Consider the following 25,359-nt stretch of genomic DNA (forward strand, 5'->3'; position numbering starts at 1 on the left):
TAGGGAACAAACAAACACACACACACACACATAAATATATACGATGGCCTTCTTTCAGTTTCTGTCATCTACCAAATCCATTCACAAGTCCCGAGGCTATAGTAGAAGACTCCTCCCCACAGTGAGACTGAACCTAGAACCATGTGGTTGTGAAGCAAGTTTCTTAGCACACAGTCACTTTTTAATCGAACGAATCAATCTCATTACTGTTTTTTTTTTTAAGCGTGGTTCTTTGTATCAGACTCTTTTGCTGAACTGCTAAGTTATTTCTTTATTGCTCACAGTGGGGCTAAACAAAGAAGGGACAAACAAGGACAGACAAATGGATTAAGTCAATTATATCGACCCCAGTACGTAACTGGTACTTAGTTAATCGACCCCGGAAGGATGAAAGGCAAAGTTCAACCTCAGTGGAATTTGAACTCAGAACATAACGGCAGACTGCTGTTGGTGGGTTTAAGCTTCCATAATTTAGCAGAAGGCGGGTAGCTGGCAGAAATGTTAGCACGCCAGGCTTCAGTTGACTCATGCGTTTGGAAAGCAAACATCTTCATTACAGAGCATCATCATTATCATCGTTTAACGTCCATTTTCCGCGCTAGCATGGGTTGGACAGTTCGACCGGGGTCTGGGAAGCCAGGGGCTGCACCAGGCTCCAGTCTGATCTGGCAGAGTTTCTACAGCTGGATGCCCTTCCTAATGCCAACCACTCTGCGAGTGTAGTGGGTGTTTTTATTACATGCCACCTGCACAGGTGCCAGTGGGGTCTGACATCGGCCACGATCGGTTGGAGCTTTTAACGTGCCACCGGCACGGAAGCCAGCCAAGTTTGGATGGTGCTTTTTTACGTGCCACCGGCACTGGAGCCAGTCGAGGCGGAGCTGGCAACGGCCACGTACGGATGGTAATTTTTATGTGCCACCAGCACAGGTATCACAACTACTATTTCCATTGATATTTATGTTCATGTTCATGACTCAACAGGTCTCCTCAAGCACAGCGGGACGTTCTGGGATCCAGGGTACTTTGAATGGGCAGGGACTATGCGGAACTGGTGCAGGAAGCAGCCCGGGTCTTTGCAGTCACAGCATTGTGCATAAATGCTGTGACTGCAAAGACCCGGGCTGCTTCCTGCACCAGTTCCGCATAGTCCCTGCCCATTCAAAGTACCCTGGATCCCAGAACGTCCCGCTGTGCTTGAGGAGCATGAAAACGAATGTTAACTGATGAGGATATAAAACAATATCATAGGTTTTATTGCCATGCAATATTTATAGGAAGAGTTTTCACATTTTGTGCAACTAACATCAGTTTTTGGATTTGAATGCAAGTTGTAGTATCTGTCAGAAATCACAATGCAACTTCTGTGTCTGCTGTATTTGGTGACAGTGTCTGTATGGGATCTTTAATCACAAGTCTAGTGTTCTCTATTAATCCTTTACTCTTTTTCTTGTTTCAGTCATTTGACTGTGGCCATACTGGAGCAAATCGTAGATTTACAAATAGTTGAGCAAATCGACCCCAGGACTTATTCTTTGTACTTATTCTATCGGTCTCTTTTGCCGAACTGCAAAGTTAATGGGCATGCAAACACACCACCATCGGTTGTCAAGCGATGTTGGCAGGGACAAACATAAACACACACACACATACATATATATATATATACATATATACGACAGGCTTCTTTTAGTTTCCATCTACCAAATCCACTCACAAGGCTTTGGTCAGCCCGAGGCTATAGTAGAAGACACTTGCCCAAGGTGCCATGCAGTGAGACTGAACACGGGACCATGTGGTTGGTAAGCAAGCTACTTACCACACAGCCACTCCTGCGCCTTCACCTTTGAGATACTGGGTCATGTTGCAGACGTCTTCTTTTAGTGATTAAATGAAGGAGGTGTGACTGTGTGCTAAGAAGTTTCCTTCTCAACCATGTGGTTCCAGGCTCAGTTCCATTTCTTGGCACCTTGGGCCATTGTCTTCTACTAAAGCCTTGTGAGTGGATTTGGTAGATGGAAACTGCTGGCTCTCCAGGCCTCAGTCTAACCGTCCAACCCATCTAGTCATAGAAACCATGCCAGAACAAACAATGGAATCTGGTGTGGTTGCTGGCCTTGCTAGATCCTGTCAAACTGTTCAACCCATGCTGGCATGGAAAACGGATCTTAAATTACGATGATGACGATGAAAATGCTTATTAATTTGAAATGTTAATCTATGAATAAGAAAAATATCTTGAATTTAAACTCTCCTCAGCCATGATACATAAAGTGTACAAAGTATGTAAAAACAAACACACACACACACACACACACATCTTGCTGGTATAAAACCCCCGAGAGTTAACTCATTGTTATTTTCAGATAAACCCAGTTAAGTAGTTGAAAATACAATAATCTTCCTTGCAGCTACTGCTTCGGTTGGTGACGGTTTTCTCTAGTTGCAGCGATGTTGGCGGCAGTGGTGGTGGTTGGGACGTTTTTTTTTTTTTTTTTGTGTTTTTCTTCTTCTTCTTCTTCTTAATGTTGAAATTAATCGGATATCCGCATTGCTGTTGGAATAATCTCTCTATGTCAGGTGTCTAGTATATTTATCTGGCTGAACGCCGTTCTCGCTATTTCTGTAGCTAAATAATAATACAATCATAACAATGGTAATTAAAACTCAACAAGTGTTTGGTTCAGATAATCTCATCTATTTATTCAATATGACGTGGTATTTAGCAACTGAGTCAGCATCCACATCAAGAGTACCAGATGAAAAAAATCTGTGGTTCAATTTAATGAACATGTAGCATTTGTTCAGTACTTCAAATTGTTTTATTTCAAACCCTGCCAAAAATAATGCTTACCAGTACTGCATTAACTGTTATGCAAAAGAGAAGCTGGCAGAATGGTTAGCGCGCCGGACGAAATGTTCAGCGGTATTTCATCTGCCATTACATTCTGAGTTCAAATTCCGCCGAGGTCGACTTTGTCTTTCATCCTTTCGGGGTCGATAAATTAAGTACCTATTTCATTATTACCCACAAGGGGCTAAACAAGGACAGACATAGGTATTAAGTCAATTACATCGACCCCAGTGCGTAACTGGTACTTAATTTATCGACCCCGAAAGGATGAAAGGCAAAGTCGACCTCGGCGGAATTTGAACTGACAACGTAACGACAGACGAAATATGGCTACGCATTTCGCCTGGTGTGCTAACGTTTCTGCCAGCTCACCGCCTTAAATTAAGTACCAGTTATGCACTGGAGTCGATGTAATCGACTTAATCCCTTTATCTGTCCTTGTTTGTCGTCTCTATGTTTAGCCCCTTGTAGGCAATAAAAAAATAATAATAAGCACATGATTAGGGCATCAAAGGAAAGGGTGGGGTACCACAGAAATGGTAATGGGTTTACAGCACAAAAGAAATCGCTTTAAACTTGCTATAATAATTTTCGAAATGGTTTATGTGATTGAAAATATAATTTCAAAGTGTTTGTGGTGTCATAGTGAGGATCTTTTGATCAGATTTTACAATTAAAGAAAGTAGGAGAGTAACTTTTTAAATATCAAGTGGAAGTATACAAAAATAAATATTATTTTACATCTTACTGTTAATTTTATTTCATTTTGAAAAATAATTTATTTTATGGTTTATTATTTACTAGCAGTATCGCCCGGCGTTGCTCGGGTTTGTAAGGGAAATAATTATATAAGCATTTTTAGAGAGTTATAGCCAAAAAATAGCAAAAAAATGCACTAAAAATGGAAAAGAAATTATGGTAAATTTTTTTTAAATCGTTGACTCATCGTAAACATTTTTAGAGAGTTACTTCCCTTATATAATAGCGAAATAATGCATTAAAATGAAAAAAATTATAGTAAATTTTTTTTAAATCGTAGACTCATCGTAGATGCGCACTAATACCCAGAAGGGCTCGATATGAATCACGACTACAAGATACCCGGTTTTGGTTAAACTGCACCGCAAAATGTGGGAGTAGTTAGGAATCTAAATCGTAGGAGACAGACACACAACTTCACTTTTATATATAAAGATATTTTGAATTACACACACACGTGCATGCACTTTATTGATAAATCTGCAAAGACATCACAAAAACAGTTACTCAGAGTTTCATGTTCCCATTCATTGGACAGTTTTGGTTGATGTCTTTGCAGCTTTATTAATAAAGCACATTACTCTACTTCTGGTAGTCAAGTACTATTTTATCCACTGTGTTTCACATTTATGTGCTTACTCCGGTGTATATATATATAAAGTGCTATGGGTCTTAATCTGGCCCTGAGACATACAATGCATTTCTTTCAGATAGTTTTTAAAATAATGAAAAATATGGTAAAATAACTTCGTCATTATTTACATTTGACGAATATTTGTCCTCTGTGGTACCAGTGCTGGTGGCACATAAGAGAACCATCTGAACGTGGCCGTTGCCAGCGCCGCCCCGACTGGCCTCTGTGCCGGTGGCATGTAAAAAGCACCATCCGATTGTGGCCGTTGCCAGCCTCGTCTGGCCCCCGTGCAAGTGGCATGTAAAAAGCACCCACTACACTCACGGAGTGGTTGGCGTTAGGAAGGGCATCCAGCTGTAGAAACACTGCCAGATCGGACTGGGCCTGGTGCAGCCTACTGGCTCCCCAGACCCCAGTTGAACCATTCAACCCATGCTAGCATGGAAAACGGCCGTCAAACGATGATGATGATAATGATGATCTTGTTTGTTGTTCACACAATGTTTCGGCTTATATACCCTCCAGCCTTCATCAGGTGTCTTAGGGAAATTTCGAACCTGGGTTCTCATTCCTAACGTATTTTAGGTAACAGAAGCTATCAACTACTTCTAGTTTTTCTCCTTGGAATGTAGCAGAAGTTGTTCTCTGCACATTTTCAGTGTTTATTGCTCCTGAGCATCTGCCACATGCAAAAACTATCTTCCCAGTTAGCCTTCCTTTGATATTGCTGCACTTCTTATGTGTCCATAGCTTACACGGGGTACATCTTATAGAGTTTCTACCTACACCTCTACTACAGATCGAGCAGGGCCATCTACCTGAAGGGATTTGTGGTTTGTCTGCCTTCCTACTTGTTAGGACTTTGGTTTTAGTTAGGTTGACTCTAACGCCCTTTGATTCTAATATATTGGTGATTTTTAGTGTGGTAGAGGTGAGATGGGGCAGTTACATTATCACATTGTGATAAGAACTCTGGAAATGTCCATGTGCTATATTGGTATCTTATTCATAGGGTTTTTCATTTGGTGTCCACATGACCCTTGAGAGTCCACATAAGATTTTGCTGCTTAAATCTATGTCTGATAAACTGGTCATTCTTCTGATACACAAAATACTTTAGCAGTTTTTTAATACAATTGCTAAATAAAATTTAATCATAAAAATATGATAGGATTTTTGAAAGCATTGAATGTGTGTGAGGGTAAAGTAAACCAAGTAAAGTGGGAATCAAATGGGTTCATAGGTCACTGGGTTAGGTAATAGGAGGCATTGGTTTTAGTACATCAATTCTATGCTGATATGGCATTTGATATGGTGGCATTCTTTTGGCAATTAGCAATACAGTGAGTATGATGGGACAGGAATGAGGTATAGGAATGCCTGTTCAAGGCTCATTAAAACACAGAATCTTATAACTTGAGTACCAGAACCTAAGAGGAAAAAAATCCATAATTTTGATTTTTTTTGTTTTAAGTGAAAATTCCTTTTTTTTTTTATATATAAACATAAAAATCTTTCCCTGTTTCCTTCTCATATAATTTTTTTTTTTAATGTTCAGATTTTTCTCTTTGCTTAGTTATTCTGCTTGGAGCTATTGACTTAACAGTAATTGTTTTCATGGGAGTGGTTGTCTAGAAACCAGAATTAAATGCTAGCCCTAGGCACTGGTACTCCCAACTGCAGCCTGTCATATTAATAATTATTCCATTTTTTTTTTTTTTTTTTTTTTTTTTAGTCCTAATTCTTCAGTGTGTGTTAATCAATTATTTGCTATGTTTTACATTCTTGAACACAATGTACAAATGCCCTAAATATCATTTAGTAGTTTGCTGTTGTCTTCAGCCATATTACTACCGGCTCTCTCGTTATATCATGGCTGAATATAAATGATTATCAGTTCAAATGATTGTTTTCGTCGACAAAAGCAAACAATTCCGTAATTTCCTCAAACCGTTTCGACCATTAACATTTTGACAGATACGTCTTCTCTTTACATTGTCTGAAAATAGATGGTTTTTCTTTTCTCCCCGCTGCCGAGTTCTTTGCATTCTCTGTGTAAATTACTCGATTGGAGAAATATTTGAACAGTCCATCTGCACAAGACAGACGGACTATTCAAATATTCCTTTAAGTGGTTTCTGATCAAACTATAAAATTCCTGCAATGCTTTACCATAACGACATCGAGGAAAACACAAGTCAGATGCTAAATGTTGGTTCAGGCTGTTGGCGTTGCTGATCAAGAATTTCTGTGATTTTATAAAGAATCTTGTTGTTCATTAATTAACTGTGAAATTTTGAGCTACAGGTATTTCTTGAAGTTGGTTTTATTGGAAGTTTAGAATGCTTCTCTTTTTTTCCATGTTTACTTATTTATCTCTCTATATATAAAGCTGAAGTTGTCTGTGTATGGCAGGTTTGGTAGCCTTCAACTAACACTATCTCCTCCAAGACCCTGTGGTGCAAGTTGACCAAAATTGAAAGTATGATAGAAGAAGGCTTGCTCTTCATTCTGTAGAAGATAAAATTCAAATCGGACCATGTTAGCACCAAAAATTATTTATATCAAAAAGGTGATTTTTTTCTATGAAAATCCCTATTTTTTATGATTTTTTGATTGCTGTGTCGCCATTTTTCAGTGTATTTCAACCAGAAAAATGTTCACCTAAAGTGAATAACAAGCTACATAATGCAAAATTTTTACTTTTCAAAAATTCCAATTCTAAAGGGTTGAAACAAACCCGAGCAACACCAGGCGATACTGCTAGTTATATCATAATTTTTGAACAAGAATGTTGTTGGATATAGATTTCCAATCATGGCTTCACAGTACTTCTGATGGTGAGGATGGTAATGGAGTGTCTATTAGATGGTTTTTGTTGGAAGAACACCAGTTTTTTTTTTTCCCTCAGCAGTGATTATATCCTTTAATAATATACTGAAATTTAGACACACACACACACACACACACACACACACATGACAAGTTTCAGCATAGTTTTCATTCCCCACATTCAGATTAAAATGTGTGGTTAAAATACAAAAAAAGACAAATTGTAAAACAAAAGCATTCACCTAAAGTGCCATGTATTGGTGAATCTTGGACGCCCTGAGGTGACTGTGGATACAGGATGAAATATTACATTATTTACATTTGACGGATATTTGTCCTCATCTTGCTTGTTGTTAACACTTTTTGGCTGATATACCCTCCAGCCTTCATCAGGTGTCTTTCAGAAATTTTGAACCTGGATTCTCATTCCTAAGGTATTTTTCAATTACCCCAAGACACCTGATGAAGGCTGGAGGGTATATCAGCCAAAACGTGTTAGCAACAAACAAGATGAGGACAAATATCCGTCAAATGTAAATAATGTAAATAATTCCTCATCTCTTAAATATAGAACTGTAGGATGGTAAATAATGTACATAATTCCTCATCTCAAAAATATAGAATAGTAGAGCAATGTTGTCCTGTACTTGGTATGTTATTCAATTAAGACCAAATCAAAAATATTTTCAGCGCTGTCTGACTGGCGTCCGTGATGGTGACGCATAAAAGCACCAACCGATCGTGGCTGTTTGCCAGCCTCTTCTGGCCCTTGTGCTGGTGGCACGTAAAAAAACACCCACTACACTCACGGAATGGTTGGCGTTAGGAAGGGCATCCAGCTGTAGAAACACTGCCAGATCAGACTAGAGCCTGGTGCAGCCTCCATGGCTCACCAGACCCCGGTTGAACCATCCAACCCATGCCAGCATGGAAAACGGATGTTAAACGATGATGATAACTCTCTATAGACTTCTTTACTGTCTTTCTCAATCTCACAGTCCACACACACACACACACACACACACACACACACACACACACACACACACGACTGGCTTCTTTCAGTTTCCATCTATCAAATCCACTCGCAAGGCTTTGGCCAGCCCGAAGCTTTGCAGCAGGGATCACCACTGTTTTTGCTCAATAAACACTCACAACGCCCGGTCTGAGAATTGAAACCGCGATCCTACAACCGCGAGTCCGCTGCCCTAACCACTGGGCCATTGTGCCTCCACATATATATATACACACACACACACCACACACACACACACACACACACACATGTGGCCATGTGGGAGCACTTCCTTGAAGAATCTGTAGTAGATTGAATTGGCCCCGGTACTTATTTAATTGGTTAAGCCTGGTACTTATTTTATCAGTCTCCTTTGCGAAACTGCTCTGTCAAAGGGACGTAAACAAACCAACAGCAGTCAGTCAGTGGTGGGGGACAGACACAAAAACACACACAATTCACTTCTTCAGTTTCTGTCCAGAAAATCCACTCTCAAGCTTTGGTCGGCCCAGGGTTATAGAAGATGACACTTGCCCCAAAGTGCCACGCAGTTGGCCTGAACCCAGAGTCATGTGGTTGGAAAGCAAACTTCTTACCCACACAGCCTCCCCCCCTACACATTTACAAGGGGTGACTGTTGTTCCTCTTGTGAAAGTTTAATAAACATTCACTATTAAAAAAAGTATTAATTCTTGTTTCTCATTAAATTATTTTTTTTTATAGGCGCAGGTGTGGCTGTGTGGTAAGAAGCTTGCTTACCAACCACTTGGTTCCGGGTTCAGTCCCACTGCGTGGCTCCTTGGGCAAGTGTCTTCTACTATAGCCTCAGTAGATTTGGTAAATAGAAACTGAAAGAAGCCCATCGTATATATACATATATATATATGTTTGTGTCTATGTTTGTCCCCTCACCATCGCTTGACAACCGATATTGGTGTGTTTACGTCCCATAATTTAGTGGTTCAGCAAAAAGAGTCTGATAGAATAAGTACTAGGCTTACAGAGAATAAGTCCTGGGGGTTGATTTGTTCGACTAAATGCGGTGCTCTAGCATGGCCGCTGTCAAATGACTGAAACAAATAAAAAATTAAACAATATATAACTTGACATAGAAACAAACAAGCAAATTATATATATATAGTGGCTTTGTGATAAGAGGCTTGCTTCCCAACCACATGGTTCCAGGTTCAGTCCCACTGCAATGCACCTTGGGCAAGTGTCTTTTACTATAGCCTCAAGCCGACCAAAGCCTCATGAGTGGATTTGGTAGACGGAAACTAAAAGAAGCCCGATATATATATATATATATTATATATATATATATATATATATAATGTATGTATGTTTATGTGTATATATGTATGTATTTGTTGTTTGTGTCTGTGTTTGGCTCCCCACCAATGTTGACAACCGATGTTGGTGTGTTTACGTCCCCATAACTTAGCGGTTCGGCAAAAAGAGCCTGATAGAATAAGTACCAGGCTTACAAAGAATAAGTCCTGGGGGGTAGATTTATCCGACCTAAAGGCTGGTGCTCCTGCACCGCCGCAGTCAAATGACTGAAACAGATAGACGAATAAAAGAATATATATATATATTTATATAACAGATGCCCATAATCATTAAAACCTAAATATGTTTATTTACCAGCTGATTGTCAGCACGTATGCACACACACACACTCTGTTTTTGTGTACACTGCAACAGAACAACACGTCTGACGTCATTTTTTTTTTTTAAATAGCATTAGATTATTCACCCATCACTCTATCTTTTATCATGTGAGCAAGTGTCTTATTTCTTTACTTCTTTCTTCATCTAGACTGTCTTATTATAAATTAGTTGATTAATGGCTAACAAGACCAACAGCTTTTTTTTTTGTTGATTATCATTTTACGGTTAATGGATATTAACTGAATTAGAGCATTCTCTATCAACAGTTCAAAGCTGATCTTCATCACTACTCTCTATTGATTTCGTATTATATTATAGATACGTTAGAGAAAAATTACTTGTTGCCTATTTTCGTTATTCTTGGCTGTTTTTTGTTTTTTTTGTTTTGTATTTTGTAAGAGGTCGGTTGTGGGCTTGAGTAAATAATTTAGCTCCACGTTTACAACACATGTTTTTAAAATTAGATGCTCCTTTAACTCGATGTTGTTATGGTAAATAAATTGGACAGGTATTTCTGCTTCAGTGGTTACCGTTTCCTGTCGACCCCTCCTCATCTTTGTTATTCTTTTATTTTCAAATTCACATTAGAGATGGCCATTTAAATCTTCTTCTGATATTTGTTCTTTAATTGGTTTGTTGAAACATTGTGAGTTTTGGCCATGCTGGAGCAATGCTCTGTGCACTGTATCATGTTTTATAGTGTTTGTACTTTAGGTTTTTTCTCTGTGTGTATGTGTGTGTGTAGTTGGTGAAGGAATGAGTTGATGGATGGAGGCTACTCTATACTGATGGTATCCTGCTAACGTATTTCGTCTGCCGTTACGTTCTGAGTTCAAATTCCGCCGAGGTCGACTTTGCCTTTCATCCTTTCGGGGTCGATAAATTAAGTACCTATTTCTTTATTACCCACAAGGGGCTAAACACAGAGGAGACAAACAAGGACAGACATAGGTATTAAGTCGATTACATCGACCCCAGTGCGTAACTGGTACTTAATTTATCGACCCCGAAAGGATGAAAGGCAAAGTCGACCTCGGCGGAATTTGAACTCACAACGTAATGCAGACGAAATACCGCTAAGCATTTCGCCCGGCGTGCTAGCGTTTCTGCCAGCTCGCCGCCTTAATTAAGTACCAGTTACGCACTGGGGTCGATGTAATCGACTTAATCCATCTGTCTGTCCTTGTTTGTCTCCTCTGTGTTTAGCCCCTTGTCGGCAGTAAAGAAATAGATATCCTGCTGAAGATGGCAGTTCTGGGACACAGAAAATCTTATCCAGGCCATGTTTGAAATCTGTGATGGACCTCAGCATTCATTGCGTTGTTAGATAAATAAACGGAGCCATTTAAATGCAGGTGCTTGTTGTAATGTGTCTTTGATCAATTGTCATTAGTTGAGCGTATCTTTCAGTTCCTTGTTCATTTGACAGTATAACAGAATCTGAAACTCTGCTTGGTGCCATGTTAAAGGTACTTAGTATATTCTATAAAGTGGCTGGGATCAGGAAGGGCACCCAGCTATAGAAACTATGCCAAAATAGCCTTGCCCTCTCCTATCAAGCCGTCCAACCATACCAGCATGGAAAATGGATGTTAAATGATGATGGTGATATCTCCTTCTGTTTAATTGTTTGGATGGAGCTGTGTTAATTCTCTTCTCTAGTTTAGGGAAAAGAGCTTCAAAACTTGGGATCCATCCTTCCCGGTAGCTTAGCTGCTTTAGCCGAAGCTATTTTCTTAGTGAAGCAGTTTTGCATTGTTCAATTAATTTTGGAATTTCAGTTGTTAGCAGAAATATATAAAACTCAGCCGATGTCGAGATTACTATTTGTGTATTTAGCAGAGAAAGGTACAAAGAATCCTTTTTGGAAGCTTGCAGTACCAGAGTGTCTTTGTCTATGCACATTACTTGTGTTAATGATATAATCCCCATAAACAACTTTCTGTGGATGTTGGGCAGCTTGCATCCCAGCTTTATCAAGTACTCAATAACTGCACGTTGCTTCTACTTGGAACTCACTATTTGTCTGAAATGATGATCTACCAACATGTGCAATTCGAATGACCTATGTCGGTTAATAAAAAGGTTGGGGCCATTTTTGTATTACTTACAATGTAATCATGGAAGAACAATATTTTGACAGTTCTCCTCTTATAAGAGATTTCATTGAAAGTACCAATCAACCATTAGCATTTGGTGCCTTTTTTCTTCAGGGAATCAGAAAACCAAACACCTAGCTGTCTTGAAACGGAAGGTCACTGCAGCATAAAATTCCACGGTTAAGCTTGTCCCAGATCAATTTTCATCAAGTAGACCGATGACTTGTTTGTTTTCTTTTTAATCTCAGACTACGTTGTCCAGTGTGTCCTTCTCGTTTTAAAACGGCAGAATGTGATCTGGAGGTGATTTCACTACTGTTTGTTATATAGGTCAAGTGACTGGATAAGGGTTCCTTTGCTTGTTTGTGGCCAAGTTTGCTGAAAGTCTTAATTGCTTTTACTGTTTGCCAAAATTGATTTGTCTTTATCAATCAATGTTGAAGAGTCTCAAGGAGTTTCTCTTTTTGTGTTGGAAACCATGTCAACTATTAAGGTAACCTGACGAAGCACATGTCGAGTTTTCAATGCTATCACTCTTACGGAAACAGGGAAAAAAAACAAAAAAAAAACAACCTAAAAGGAAACTTGTTCAGATGCTGTTGCTGTTTAGCCATGGTAATGATACCAGTTGCTGGTCATTAACCAAATGAACAGCAGTGACATGCAGAAGAGCTGACGAAGATAAAATACAAATTGCTGATTGATTCTGAATGTCAGTCAAGCTCTATGGCAACCAGCTTCCTTTGCAGATTTATTTATCAGCATGTACATACATAACTTCCAAAACAGGCTCAATTATTGGAATGACTATGGTGTCTTATCTCTCTCTCTCTCTCTCGATATATATATATATTTCTTTATTGCCCACAAGGAACTAAACACAGAGAGGACAAACAAAGACAGACAAAGGGATTAAGTCGATTACATCAGCTCCAGTGCTTAACTGGTACTTTATTTATCGCCCCTGAAAGAATGAAAGGCCAAGTCTACCTTGGCGGAATTTGAACTCAGAACATAAAGACAGACGAAATACCTATTTCTTTACTACCCACAAGGGGCTAAACACAGAGAGGACAAACAAGGACAGGCAAATGGATTAAGTCGATTAGATTGACCCCAGTGCGTAACTGGTACTTTATTAATCGACTCCGTAAGGATGAAAGGCAAAGTCGACCTTGGTGGAATTTGAACTCAGAACGTAACAGCAGACGAAATACCGCTAAACATTGAGAGAGAGAGAGAGTTACATGGAGGTGCAATAGCCTAGTGGTTAGGGCAACAGACTCGCAGTCCTGGGATCACGGTTTCGATTCTCAGACTGGGCGTTGTGAGTGTGTGTTGAGCGAAAAACACCTAAAGCTCCATGAGGCTCCGGTAGGGTATGGTGGTGACCCCTACTGTACTCTTTCACCACAACTTTCTTTCTGTTGCACTTGTATTTCAAAGGGGCCAGCCTTGTCACACTCTGTGTCATGCTGAATCTCCCTGAGAACTATGTTAAGGGTACACATGTCTGTAGGGTGCTCAGCCACTTGCATGTTAATTTCATGGTCAGTTTGTTCCATTGATCGGATCAACTGGAACCCTCGTCATCGTCGTATTTGACAGTGCCAATTATTTTCCTGAAAAAAAAACTTTGTGAAGTCTAATAATGGAAAGATAATGGTAAAACAGATGAATTTTTTAGTTGGCGGTATGGTGGAGTGGGGCAGTTATGAACTTTATTGGTACACCTTTAGATATATAATAACGACTGATCACCATCATCATCACCACCATGGCTTTGGTTGTAGAAGACACTTGCCCAAGGTGCCATGCAGTGGGACTGAACCCTGGACCATGTAGTCAAGAAGCAAGATTCTTGCTACACAACCACACCTGCACCTATATCTGTTACTACTAATTGACTAAACTATACAAAAAAAAAAAACCCAAATGTCTGGCTGATGATAATAGTAGCAGTAGTGGTTGTCAAAATACTGTTGGCAAAAAAATAAAAAAAGAGAAGACATGACTACAAAAGCATCTTGTGAAAACAGATAAAGGTAGAATGCATACTTTTTGGAATTGACATTTTGCAAATGCATTTTAGTGATTGTCCAATAATAATCAACATCTGAAAATTAAGCATTATGTTAATTTCTATGAGAACAAAAAAAAAAGTCCCTGTTTGAATGTAGAAATGTCCAATTGTGTGTGTGTGTTGTGAGATTATGGAATTAGCATGGGTTCAGATAGGTTTTTTAAAAAAATTCTTATTGGAGGGCTTGGTAGTTACCCTTGCATGCGAGTAAGTCTCTCCTCTGTGCATCGCCAACATTGACCAGAAGAGAGGGTTAGGCCTATATTACATCGCTTGGCACCGTTGCTGTCACTGTCGTTGCTATCAGAAAAGCAAAGAGTTTGGAATCGATGCCACAAAGCATTTTGTGTGATGCTCTAATAATTCCGGCAATCTGCTGCTGCTTCTGCTGCCGCCGTTGGCTGTTAATTTATTGACTTTGAAATGACGAAAGGTAAAGTTGAACTTGCTAGAATTTAAATAGCAGTCAATTGGCAAAATCATCCATGTTGGAAGTAGGGCTGTGGAGTCGGAGAGTCAGAAACAATGAAGGGGTAGCTGGAGTCGGAGTCGGTAAAACTATATGGACTCTGATTCTTGACTCCCAGTGTCTTTATTCTTTAATATAAACCAGTTATAACATATAGGCCTACTCTAAGTACAAGCGTATGCATATGTTTTATGAGATATGTAGACCACAATCACTTAATTACATAAAGAGGAGTCGGAGGTGCCGATAGTAGAGGAGTCGGAGTCAAAGTTTTTTGTTTCAATTCCACAGCCCTGGTTGGAAGAATGCCTTGGGGGTAGTTCTTTCAGCTCTTTATAGTCTAAGTTCAAGTCTTGCTGAGGCCAACTTTGTCCTTCATCTCCCCAGGGTCTATAAAATAAAGTACCAGTCACGTATTGGTGTCAGTATAATTGATTATACTCCTCCCCTCAAATTGTTGGTTTCTCCCTAAATTAGAAACCTTTACTATCTTTCCTTTTTGCTTGTCTCAGTCAATGGACTGCGGCCATACTGGGACACAGCCTTGAAAAAGTTTAGTTGAATGAACCGATATCAGTATTTTATTAAAGACTGCTGAACTGCTCTTACAGGGATGTAAAACTCACTACCACTAGTGGTCAAGGATAGACACAGATATATCATCCATCATCATCGTTTAACGTCAGCTTTCCATGCTGGCATGGGTTGGACGGTTTGACTGAGGACTGGCAAGCCAGGAGGCTGCACCAGGCTCCAAATTAATCAGGCAAGGTTTTCACAGCTGGATGCTCTTCCTAACGCCTACCACTCCGAGAGTGTAGTGGGTACTTTTTACGTGCCACTGGCATGGAGGCCAGTCAAACGGCACTGGCGTCAACCATACTTGAATGGTGCTTTTTTGCGTATCACTGGCACAGGAGCCTATCAGGTGGGACTGGCATTGATAATGTTTGAATAGTGCTCTGTGCTTTTTATGTGCCACAGGCACAAGTGTCTGTCAGGCGGCACTGTCATATACATATCCATGACTCCAGTCTGATTTGCCAACTATAGAAACCATGCCAAATCAGACTGGAGTCTGCTGCAGCCTTCCAGCTTGTCAGCCATGGTCGAAATAAAGTACCAGTCACGTATTGGTGTCAGTATAATTGATTATACTCCTCCCCTCAAATTGTTGGTTTCTCCCTAAATTAGAAACCTTTACTATCTTTCCTTTTACCTTTTTGCTTGTCTCAGTCAATGGACTGCGGTCATACTGGGGCACAGCCTTGAAAAAGTTTAGTTGAATGGTCAAACTGTCCAACCCATGTCAGCGTGGGGGCTTCTTTCAGTTTCCATCTACCAAACCCATTCACAAGGTTTTGGTTGGCCTCAGGCAATAGTAGAAGACACTTGCCCAAGGTGCTGCACAGTGGGACTGAACCTGGCACCATTTGATTGGGAAGCAAGCTTCTTACCACACAGCCTATTATTTCTTTTTTCTTTTTACATTTTTGCTGTAAATATTCTTTTCTTTCTTATTATATTTTGTAAGAAATAATTGAGTTTAAATCAGTGACGGAATGATTACTCTCTCCTCAGACAATTTCAACAAAGAATGCTTCCATCTCCACTTTGAGTTCTGTTTGTTGAGAACTAATTTCTAACCTGATATAAAACATTCTCTCTTTCTTTTCAATATCTTTGTTTACTGTAAATAATTGTGTTGTTTTTGTAGTTTCTTTTTATATTTCAAATATTTTTGTGTTTGATCTGAGTTCAAGTAGTTTAAAAAAAAAAATTTTATTAACCTTGGTCATTTTGATATCTCAGTTACAGGATTTTCAACTCAGAAATTGTTGGTTTGTGGTGGAGTCTTATCAATTTTGATAGTGGTTGTAACAAAATTGTTTGAGACTAAACCGAGATACTCATATCTCGTGTGCTTCTGTCATGGTTCAAACACCTATACTCTTTTACTTGTTTCAGTCAGTTGACTGCAGCCATGCTGGAGCACTGCCTTTAGTCGAGCAACCCAACCCCAGGACTTATTCTTTGTAAGCCCAGTACTTATTCTATCGGTCTCTATTGCCGAACCGCTAAGTGATGGGGACGTAAACACACCAGCATCGGTTGTCAAGCGATGTTGGGGGGGACAAACACAGACACACAAACATACACACACAGTTTCCGTCTACCAAATCCACTCACAATGCTTTGGTCGGCCCGAGGCTATAGTAGAAGACACTTGCCCAACATGCCACGCAGTGGGACTGAACCCGGAACCATGTGGTTGGTAAGCAAGCTACTTACCACACAGCCACTCCTGCGCCTATATCGGTTTCAACATCATTATTATATATCACAGATTCTCAAAGTGGGCGCTACCATTCCCCCCAGTGGGCGTGGGTGCCTGGGGGCAGTAGAGAAAAAGGAGGCGTTGGGAGGAATGCAGTGATTTGGGGGACGCTATGAATTTATTATAATATTATTATTAGAAAATTACTATTTGTTAATCTCACAATGATAGATATTCAGTAGCAGTACTTTGGAGTAAAGATTGTTTGCCAACATAACATGGCAGTCCTGGTTTAGGATGAATGTTGCTGTAATTTAGCCCTAGGAAACAAGGTCTCCAGCTGGGTATACGACATGATCCGTGTCCTTATATTTTTGAACAAGGGAATCTAGCACCCCCACTCAGCTCAAAACAGTATCTGTATTGCGATATAACCCGGAAATTGCAATACACAGATATTGTTTTGAGCTGAGTTGGAGTGCTAAATGCCCTTGTTCGAAGATATAAGGACACGGATCGTGTTGTATAGCCAGCTGGTTACGATGTTTCCTGGAGCTAAATTACAGCAACATTCGTCCTAAACCAGGACTGCCATGTTATGTTGGCAAACAATCTTTACTTCAATATTATTATTGTATTGTAGACAAAATATATAATATAAAATATAAAATATTTCTTTAAACATAAAAATAGGGGTGGGGGCGCTGAGGGTGTTATGTGGCCATGAGGGGCAGGGCAGTGGCCCAAAAAGTTTGAGAACCTCTGTTGTATATGCACACATGCATACAATGTGACCCAGCTGACCTGTCCATTTTAGTGTGTCGTTATCACGAAATACTTTAAGGGAATAAAATCCACCAAGGTCGACTTTGCCTTTCATCCTTTCGGGGTTGATAAATTAAGTACCAGTTGCATACTAGGGTCGATCTAATCGACTGGCCCCCTGCCCCCCAAATTTCAGGCCTTGCGCCTAGAGTAGAAAAAATTATCACTAAATATTTAAGGGAACATATTTTATTTATCGAAGTTCTGAAGTTAGGTTAGGAAGGGTTCGGTTTAATAACAATGAACTGTTTCAGTTGTAGACGACGATACTTCAACATTAAATACCACAAAGCCATCATTTGTGGTTTACAGTTGAGAGGGAGAGAGAAAGAGACTGTGTGTGTGGGTGTGTGTGAAGGCTGGTGGCTTAGCAGTGACGGTATTCAGTTCCCGAGGGCGGTGAGCTGGCAGAATCATTAGCACGCCGAGCAAAATGCTTAACAGTATTTCGTCTTCCTCTACGTTCTGAGTTCAAATTCCGCTGAGGCCGACTTTGCCTTTCATCCTGTCGGAATCGATTAAATAAGTACCAGTTATGCACTGGGTCGATATAATCAACTTAATCCGTTTGTCTGTCCTTGTTTGTCCTTTCTGTGTTTAGCCCTTTGTGGGTAGTAAAGAAATAGGTATTTCATCTGCCGTTACGTTCTGAGTTCAAATTCCGCCGAGATCGACTTTGCCTTTCATCCTTTCGGGGTCGATAAATTAAGTACCAGTTATGCACTGGAGTCGATGTAATCGACTTAATCCATTTGTCTGTCCTTACTTGTCCTCTCTGTGTTTAGCCCCTTGTGGGTAGTAAAGAAATAGGTATTTCATCTGCCGTTACGTTCTGAGTTCAAATTCCGCCAAGATCGACTTTGCCTTTCATCCTTTCGGGGTCGATAAATTAAGTACCAGTTATGCACTGGGGTCGATGTAATCGACTTAATCCATTTGTCTGTCCTTGTTTGTCCTCTTTGTGTTTAGCCCCTTGTGGGTAGTGAAGAAATAGGTATTCGGTTCCCGATCATGGGGTCGCGTGTTTCATGTTGCTCTGGTTCCCGATCATGGGGTCGCGTGTGTTTCATGTTGCTCCAGTCCACCGAGAATGAGTTGCAGCCTGTAGTTCTGCGGGCCAAACCTTGTAGCATTCGATGTATCACGCTGAATCTCCCCAAGAACTATAAGTTAAGGGTACGCGTGTCTGCGGAGTGCTAAGTCAGTTGCACGTTAATTTCACGAACGGGCTGTTCTGGCGATCGAATCAACTACAACACTTGTGACCGACGGAGTACCCCGGACCATGTTGAATATAAATCAACCTCCTAGCAAGCAGAATTTCTGAATTGATTACGCTTGCCAGTTGTTGAAATTTTGTTTTGCCTTGTTAATTGGCGATCTTCAGGAAGAAGACGAGACAAAAAGGACTTTGCTCGAGAGAGACCCCATTGTCTTTTTGTATGAGACTTAACACGTAGTTAAAATAAGTGGTTCCAGTTCACTCATTTGAAATCATTTCCTTTATGAATTTGTTAAAACTTAGCCCCCACAGCCACTCCTCTTCCCAGGTGGGAGACGTGAACTGAATAAAGTATTGGATTATGGGCTTTATGAATTAACCCTTTCAAATTTACTGCTGCTTTTCTCTTCTCTTCTTTTTCTTTTTCTTTTTGTGCCATGTTTCTGGGCAGAGCCTGTCTTCTGCGTCAGTTCACCGATCTGCCAGAAATCAGAACTTGATCAAGTTACGAATGTTTACTTGTGTATCGATTGGCGTTCTATCAAGAATTAAGTTTTTCTTTTTTTTCCGTCAAGAGACACATCGGAGCCAAGGAAATATTTATTACCATTTTCCTTGACGTTTGCGTAGTTTGGCCGAAGTTAAATAATGTTTTCTGTCTTTCACACACTTTTTTTTTTGTCTCCCTCCCGCACCCCTGAATATAGTAAAAATCATCTGCTTTTCGTGGGTGGTAATGTTGTTTTTTTTTCTTTCTAGGACAACGCAGTGGGTTTTCAACTCCTGATCTTTTGTTATAGTTCTCACACACGCTCCTCTCCTCTTCCACCTCGTGATAACGGGTGGGTGTTTATGGTTTCGAATGTGCGTGTACGTTAGTCATTCATTGAAGGTGTATTATGGCCGTTGATTGTGTCCTGGTGACCCTGACTGAATAGACTTTAGAACAGAAAGCAATCATATACGCGCGTGCGCACACACATACATACATACTCACACATGTATATATACATATGTATATATATATATATCTATATATATCATACAACAAACTCTTACTCGTGACTTTTTAATATGCCGAAGAAAGAAACAATCACAAACATCGTAATTTTAGCAAGAAAATCTTCCGTCCCATCGTGTGGAGACAGAGAACAAGCTGTTCGACAGCTTGTGATTTTCCAAGTGACTTGTAAATAATGGATTTACATACCATGTAAAAAAAAAAATTCAAATTAAAATAAGGAAGGCATACAGTACACGAAAAGCAAAAAAAAAAGGGGGAGGGTTAGTATTTATTACCAATGAGGATTTATTTTATACATGACACTATATTATGCTGTTGTGAGTATTTTCTTTCTTACGTTTATTATTATTATTATTTTTAATATACTTTCGCTGAATTCCTTGTATTTCTCCAAAAGTAAAACTATTTTCTAGGTCAACATTACAAAGTTTTTCAGAATTATTTCCCCTTCGCTAATCAGCGTATGTCTTGGAAAAAAAAAGGTTTTGTTTCTCTTCTTCTTCAAATGAATTAGATTTACTTTATAGTAAACACTCGTTCATTCATCTTTAGCTACGTTCCGAATAATTTGGTTTGTTATCGAGTAAAAGAACTGTTTTTTTTATGGAAGTGGAGATTTCCTAACGTTTACATCGTTTCCAGAGTTTATAAGAGCATAGGTGAAGCGAAAGGGATCAAGAACTCGACTTTCTGGGATCTTGTTCCTTACTCTCCAGAATTGGTCGAAACTTTTAGTAAAAATTATTAGTATCGCATAATTAACGACCGTTTTTTTTTTTTTTTTGTATTCTAAAACTGTTGTAAATTAAATTATAAAATAGTCGTTAATTATGCACCAACCCATTAAAACGAAATACCTTGTTTTCCGTTCATGAAAATGTATACATATATCTTTTCTATGAACCACTGTTCGATAGTAATACCTTTTTCTTTACTTCTTTTTTTTTTTTATGGGAAACTGTAAACAGTGTAGGAAGCCCGATTATTCGAATTGTTTTGTTTTCTTCTTATTCTTCCAATTTTCGTTTCGTCGCTACTGTTGTAAATGTTCAAATAGGAAGCGAGAGCGTTGAGTTCTATGTCGGCCGAACTTTATTCAAACACATCGAAAAGTTTTTAGTTTTTTCGTTCGTTTTAATTCGCTCCACGCGCAAAATAAATTTTGTTATTCGATTAAACTGGAGCGTGGAGGATATATTCCAGATGAACCGAAGTCCTGATTTTTTAAATTAAAAAAAAAAAAATTTAGAATATATAAATGTATAGAACTTTTTTTTTACTTTAATTTTATTCCTGATAATATCATACTTGGTGGATCACCTTTTACCACGAACCTGAGGTGAAGGCGCGCGCGTACACACATATTTGTGTCACAACGTGTCAACTGCGACATGTATATAATATGGTTGTTTGCCCTGCTAATAATAGCTGCGAAATCTCTTTACTAAACAAATCGAATACGATATCTCCCCCCACTTTCACCAAAGAAACTACCTGCTGCTCATGGCCGAATAACTTTTCACACACACCAACACATGCACACACCTTGTTTGGCAGGTCAACTGACCGTGAAAAGGACTGTCACATTCGCTGATTCTACAAAACTTAATATTTCGTCTATTTGCTGCGCGAGCATTGTTTGCCAGGAAGGATTTATAGAAATCGATACATCATTGTATGTGTATGTGTGTGTTTACACGTGTGCATATAGCTACGTGTGTACATGGGTAAACAGCATGGCAAGCATTGATTATCTGGATCTTATATACACGCTGAAGAACTTCAAGTCTGTTTTACATATGTTGGCAGTACCTTTTATCGCTGTAGTCCTTTTGATTAGGTTTTGCGAATCCCAGCTTCTCAAGATTGGTGCTGAAGTAATTAGTGCCGTACCTGAGTGCTCCAGTGATTATTAGCAGAAATCTTAAGTTATCTAAATAGAAAACTTGCAGATTTCTCAAGTTTAGCATTATTATTATTATTATTATGATTATTATTATTATTATTCAGGTCACTGCCTGGAATCGAACTGGGAATCTTGGGTTAGTAGCCCGCACTCTTAACCACTATGCCATATGCCGTGGTGCTTTTTACGTGCCGCTGGTATGAGACCAGTCAGGTGGTACTGGCACCGACCATGAGCATATGGCGTAGTGGTTAGGAGCGCGGACTACCAACCCCAAGATTCCGAGTTCGATTCCAGGCAGTGACCTGAATAATGATAAGTTTGGCATATATTTTCTCTTTTTTACTAACTTTTTCACATCCTGTGGACTTCTGTTGGGCAACTGATTTCAGCTAGTGTTTGGTTTCTTTGCACTGTCCTAGATCAGTAGGTTGGGTCTGTCGTGCTTTCATTTTATTGAAACCTTTACAAGGACCAGGCTAGCTCAAGGTACTGGTAACTTGGGCAGTCGTCCAGGGCAGGAGGTCGTGGGAACGAGGCAAGGAGGGCGTGACAAAGACAAGGAAATTTCCACGGCTGTCAGTTTGCACACCCTGAAATTCTGCTTGTGTAGGACACCAGCAACCCTAGGGCTGGCCCTGAGTAGGACATTCCATCATCATTTTTCTAGATGGTTGCTTAATAGTAAGAGTATTCAGCTCCCAGTGACACATTGCCTTTGAGCAGGATACTTTATTTTTTTCTTCTTCCAGGCCACACAGTAATTGAAAGGGCCCCACCTTGTCACATTTTGTGCCATGCTGAATCTCCCTGAGAAAACAGAATTAAGGGAACGTGTGTTTGTTGAGTGCTCAGCCACTTGCACTTTAATTCCATGAGCAAGTTGTTCCGACGGAGCGCCGATTAAATCGTGTGGTTTTTTTACCTTCCACATCACTGTAGCTTCTATTTCTCTCTGTCCTAGCCACATCATGTCTTATAAGTAGAGAAATATTTTTGACTAGCTACTTAAGAGCTGGTGACATTTTTATTGTTGATTCATCCAAGTTAGTTCAGGGTAAACTACTCATCATCATCGTTTAACGTCTGCTTTTCATGCTGGCATAGGTTGGACGATTTGATTGAGGACTAGCAAGCCAGGAGGCTGCACCAAGCTCCAATCTGATCTGGCAAAATTTCTACAGCTAGATGCCCTTCCTAATGCCAACCACTTCGAGAGTGTAGTGGGTGCTTTTTACATACCACCGGCACAGAAGCCAGTCAGGTGGCACTGGTAATGATCACACTATGGTATTAGGTTGTATGCTGTATATTATATATATATATATGTATGTAATGTGTGTATGCATGCACGAATGTATGACTGAAATTATATATATGTATATATATACATATATATATATATATATATATATATATATATATATATAAAGGGAAAGTTTACGAAAATAAACAAAAGATGAAGGCAAGTGGAGTACAAACAAACAAATGTATTAGTATAGCACTCAGGAATAGAAAAAGTCTTTTACAGTTCGAGCCTATGCTCTTCGACTGAAAGATACACAGTAAAAAACAAGGAAAGAAAAAAAATGCGTGTAGGAGCTAACGATCTATCATGGTGTCCTGACTTTGTATGTATATATACGTGGTTGTGTGGTTAAAAAGCTTGCTTCATAACCATGTGTTGTTAAGTTCAATCCCACTGCAGGCTACCTTGGGCAAGTGTCTTCTACAAAAGCCCTGTATTGACCAAAGCCTTGTAAGTGGGTTTGATAGATGGAAACTGAATGCACGTGTGTGACTGCTTGACAACCATTTTTTTTTTATTAACCTCCCTATAACTTAGTGATCAACAGAATAAGTACCAGGCTTAAAAATAAGTTCTGGGATTGATTCCTTCCTGATTGTGCCCCAAAATGGCTGCCGTCCAATGATTGAAACAAGTGCAAAATAACAGATATCTGTGTATGTTTTTAACCCCTTCATAAACGAACTGATCCTTTTTTTTTTTTATTCTTTCACCTTTCATAGAATATTCAGCAGTAGTCTGTTGGGGGGGTCATGGAATTATTTGTCCTGTGCTGGTGCCATGTATGAAGCCCCCGATCCCCTCTTTACGGTGATTAGTATCAGGAAGAGCATCCAGCCATCAAAACTAAACCAAAGCAAACGACTGGATCCTGGTGCAGCCCTCCAGCCTTGCCAGCTCCTGTCAAACCGTCCAACTCATGCCAGCGTGGAAAATGGACATTAAATGATGATGATGATGGTGATGATGATTGTTTTTAGATTTTCAAAGGTTCCCTGGAGTTTTTGTCTATTATTTACTTGTATAATCTTACTAGATCGACGTTTTCAACGAGCTATATTACATTTGTGTGTGGGTGACACTGTCAAGTGTATATATACAGAACTCTTTTGTGACTTATTTCCCCCACTTGACCCACATCTTTGACATTCGTGTTAGCGTAAGCATGGAAAGATGGACATTAAAACGATGATGATGACATCTGCATACAAGCATAGTTCTTTTTTCATGCTTCATTTGTTTGTTCCTTCTTGAGCCACGCCTGGCTCATAAGGGCGGGTTTCCCAGTTTCCGTGGCGTATAGGTTCCCCACCTGGACAGGGCGCCGGTCCATTGCAGGTGAGCTGCAAGATGCAGGAGGAAAGAGTGAGAGAAAGTTGTGGCGAAGGGGTCAGCAGAAGTTCGCCATTACCTTCTGCTGGAGCCGCGTGGAGCTTAGGTGTTTCACTCACAACCACACACATCATCCAGCCTGAGATTCGAACCTGCGACCCCCTCGACCACGAGTCCGCTGCTCTAACCACTAGGCCATGTGCCTCGACACAAGCATGGTTCTTTTATGGCTCCTGCAGTACCAAAGTTTTGTGAGTCAATTTAGAAGATGGAAACTAAATGAGGGTCATTGTGTGTGTGTGTGTGTGTGTGTGTGTGTGAGTGAGTGAGTGAGAGAGAGAGAGAGAACTTGTGTCTGCTTTCTCATCTTGACATGCTAGTTGTAAATGAGTGTCACCTCCATACAAGTGGTGTCATTTGTTTCCAATATCTTGCAGAAAACCTGTCTGGTCATGAGAGAGTGTCACCTTGCTTGGAACCAAGTGAGGGTTGGTGGCAAGAACAACATCCAGCTATAAAAAGAAATCTGCTTCCACGAATTCCATCTAACCCATACAAGCATGGAAGGGCACCCAGCTCTAGAAAACCATGCCAAAGCAGACCTTACTGGTGCCATGTAAAAAGCACCCAATTCGTTCTGTGAAGTGGTTGGCATTGGGAAGGATATTTCGGTTATAAAAACCATGCCAAAGTAGACTGTGGAGCTTGGTGTATTACTCTGACTTGTCAACTCTCATCAGCCTGTCCAACCCATGCCAGCATGGAAAACAGACGTGAAATGATGATGATCTCACACACACACACACTGATCTATCTCACCTTTACCATCTGAGTAAAATGTGTTTCATTAAGGATACCGTTAGTGAGATTGAAGCATACTCCTTGCTTTTTAGCTCTTGGAAAATTTTCAACTTGCTTTAGTATATATATAAGACCCTAAGGTATATGCAGAAATAGTCCTTCACTGTCTTTAAAAAAAATCCCCCCAAAATTCAATGTCTACCTTAGTGATTCCTTGTGAAGTTACAGACCTCTTTCAGTTCT

At 39.8% G+C, this 25,359-nt stretch overlaps 1 protein-coding gene across 4 annotated transcripts in view; it reads left to right on the top strand.

Annotated features, from left to right (window-relative positions):
* LOC115232548 (solute carrier family 35 member F5) overlaps nucleotides 1-25,359 on the top strand; it is a 123,776-nt gene that overhangs the window by 20,907 nt on the left and 77,510 nt on the right. The window contains exon 1 of one of the 4 annotated variants that reach the window (XM_029802490.2): nucleotides 19,582-20,085. The exons of 1 other annotated variant lie outside the window; for it this stretch is intronic. In XM_029802490.2, the coding sequence (XP_029658350.1) occupies nucleotides 20,046-20,085 (40 nt within the window). In that variant the 5' untranslated portion in view covers nucleotides 19,582-20,045. Of the gene's footprint in view, nucleotides 1-19,581; nucleotides 20,086-25,359 lie in introns of those variants that run through there. 2 more of the 4 variants (XM_029802488.2, XM_029802489.2) reach the window with 2 other exon arrangements.

Source organism: Octopus sinensis, linkage group LG2, assembly GCF_006345805.1.
Source record: "Octopus sinensis linkage group LG2, ASM634580v1, whole genome shotgun sequence".
NCBI classification, from domain to species: Eukaryota; Metazoa; Mollusca; class Cephalopoda; order Octopoda; family Octopodidae; genus Octopus; species Octopus sinensis.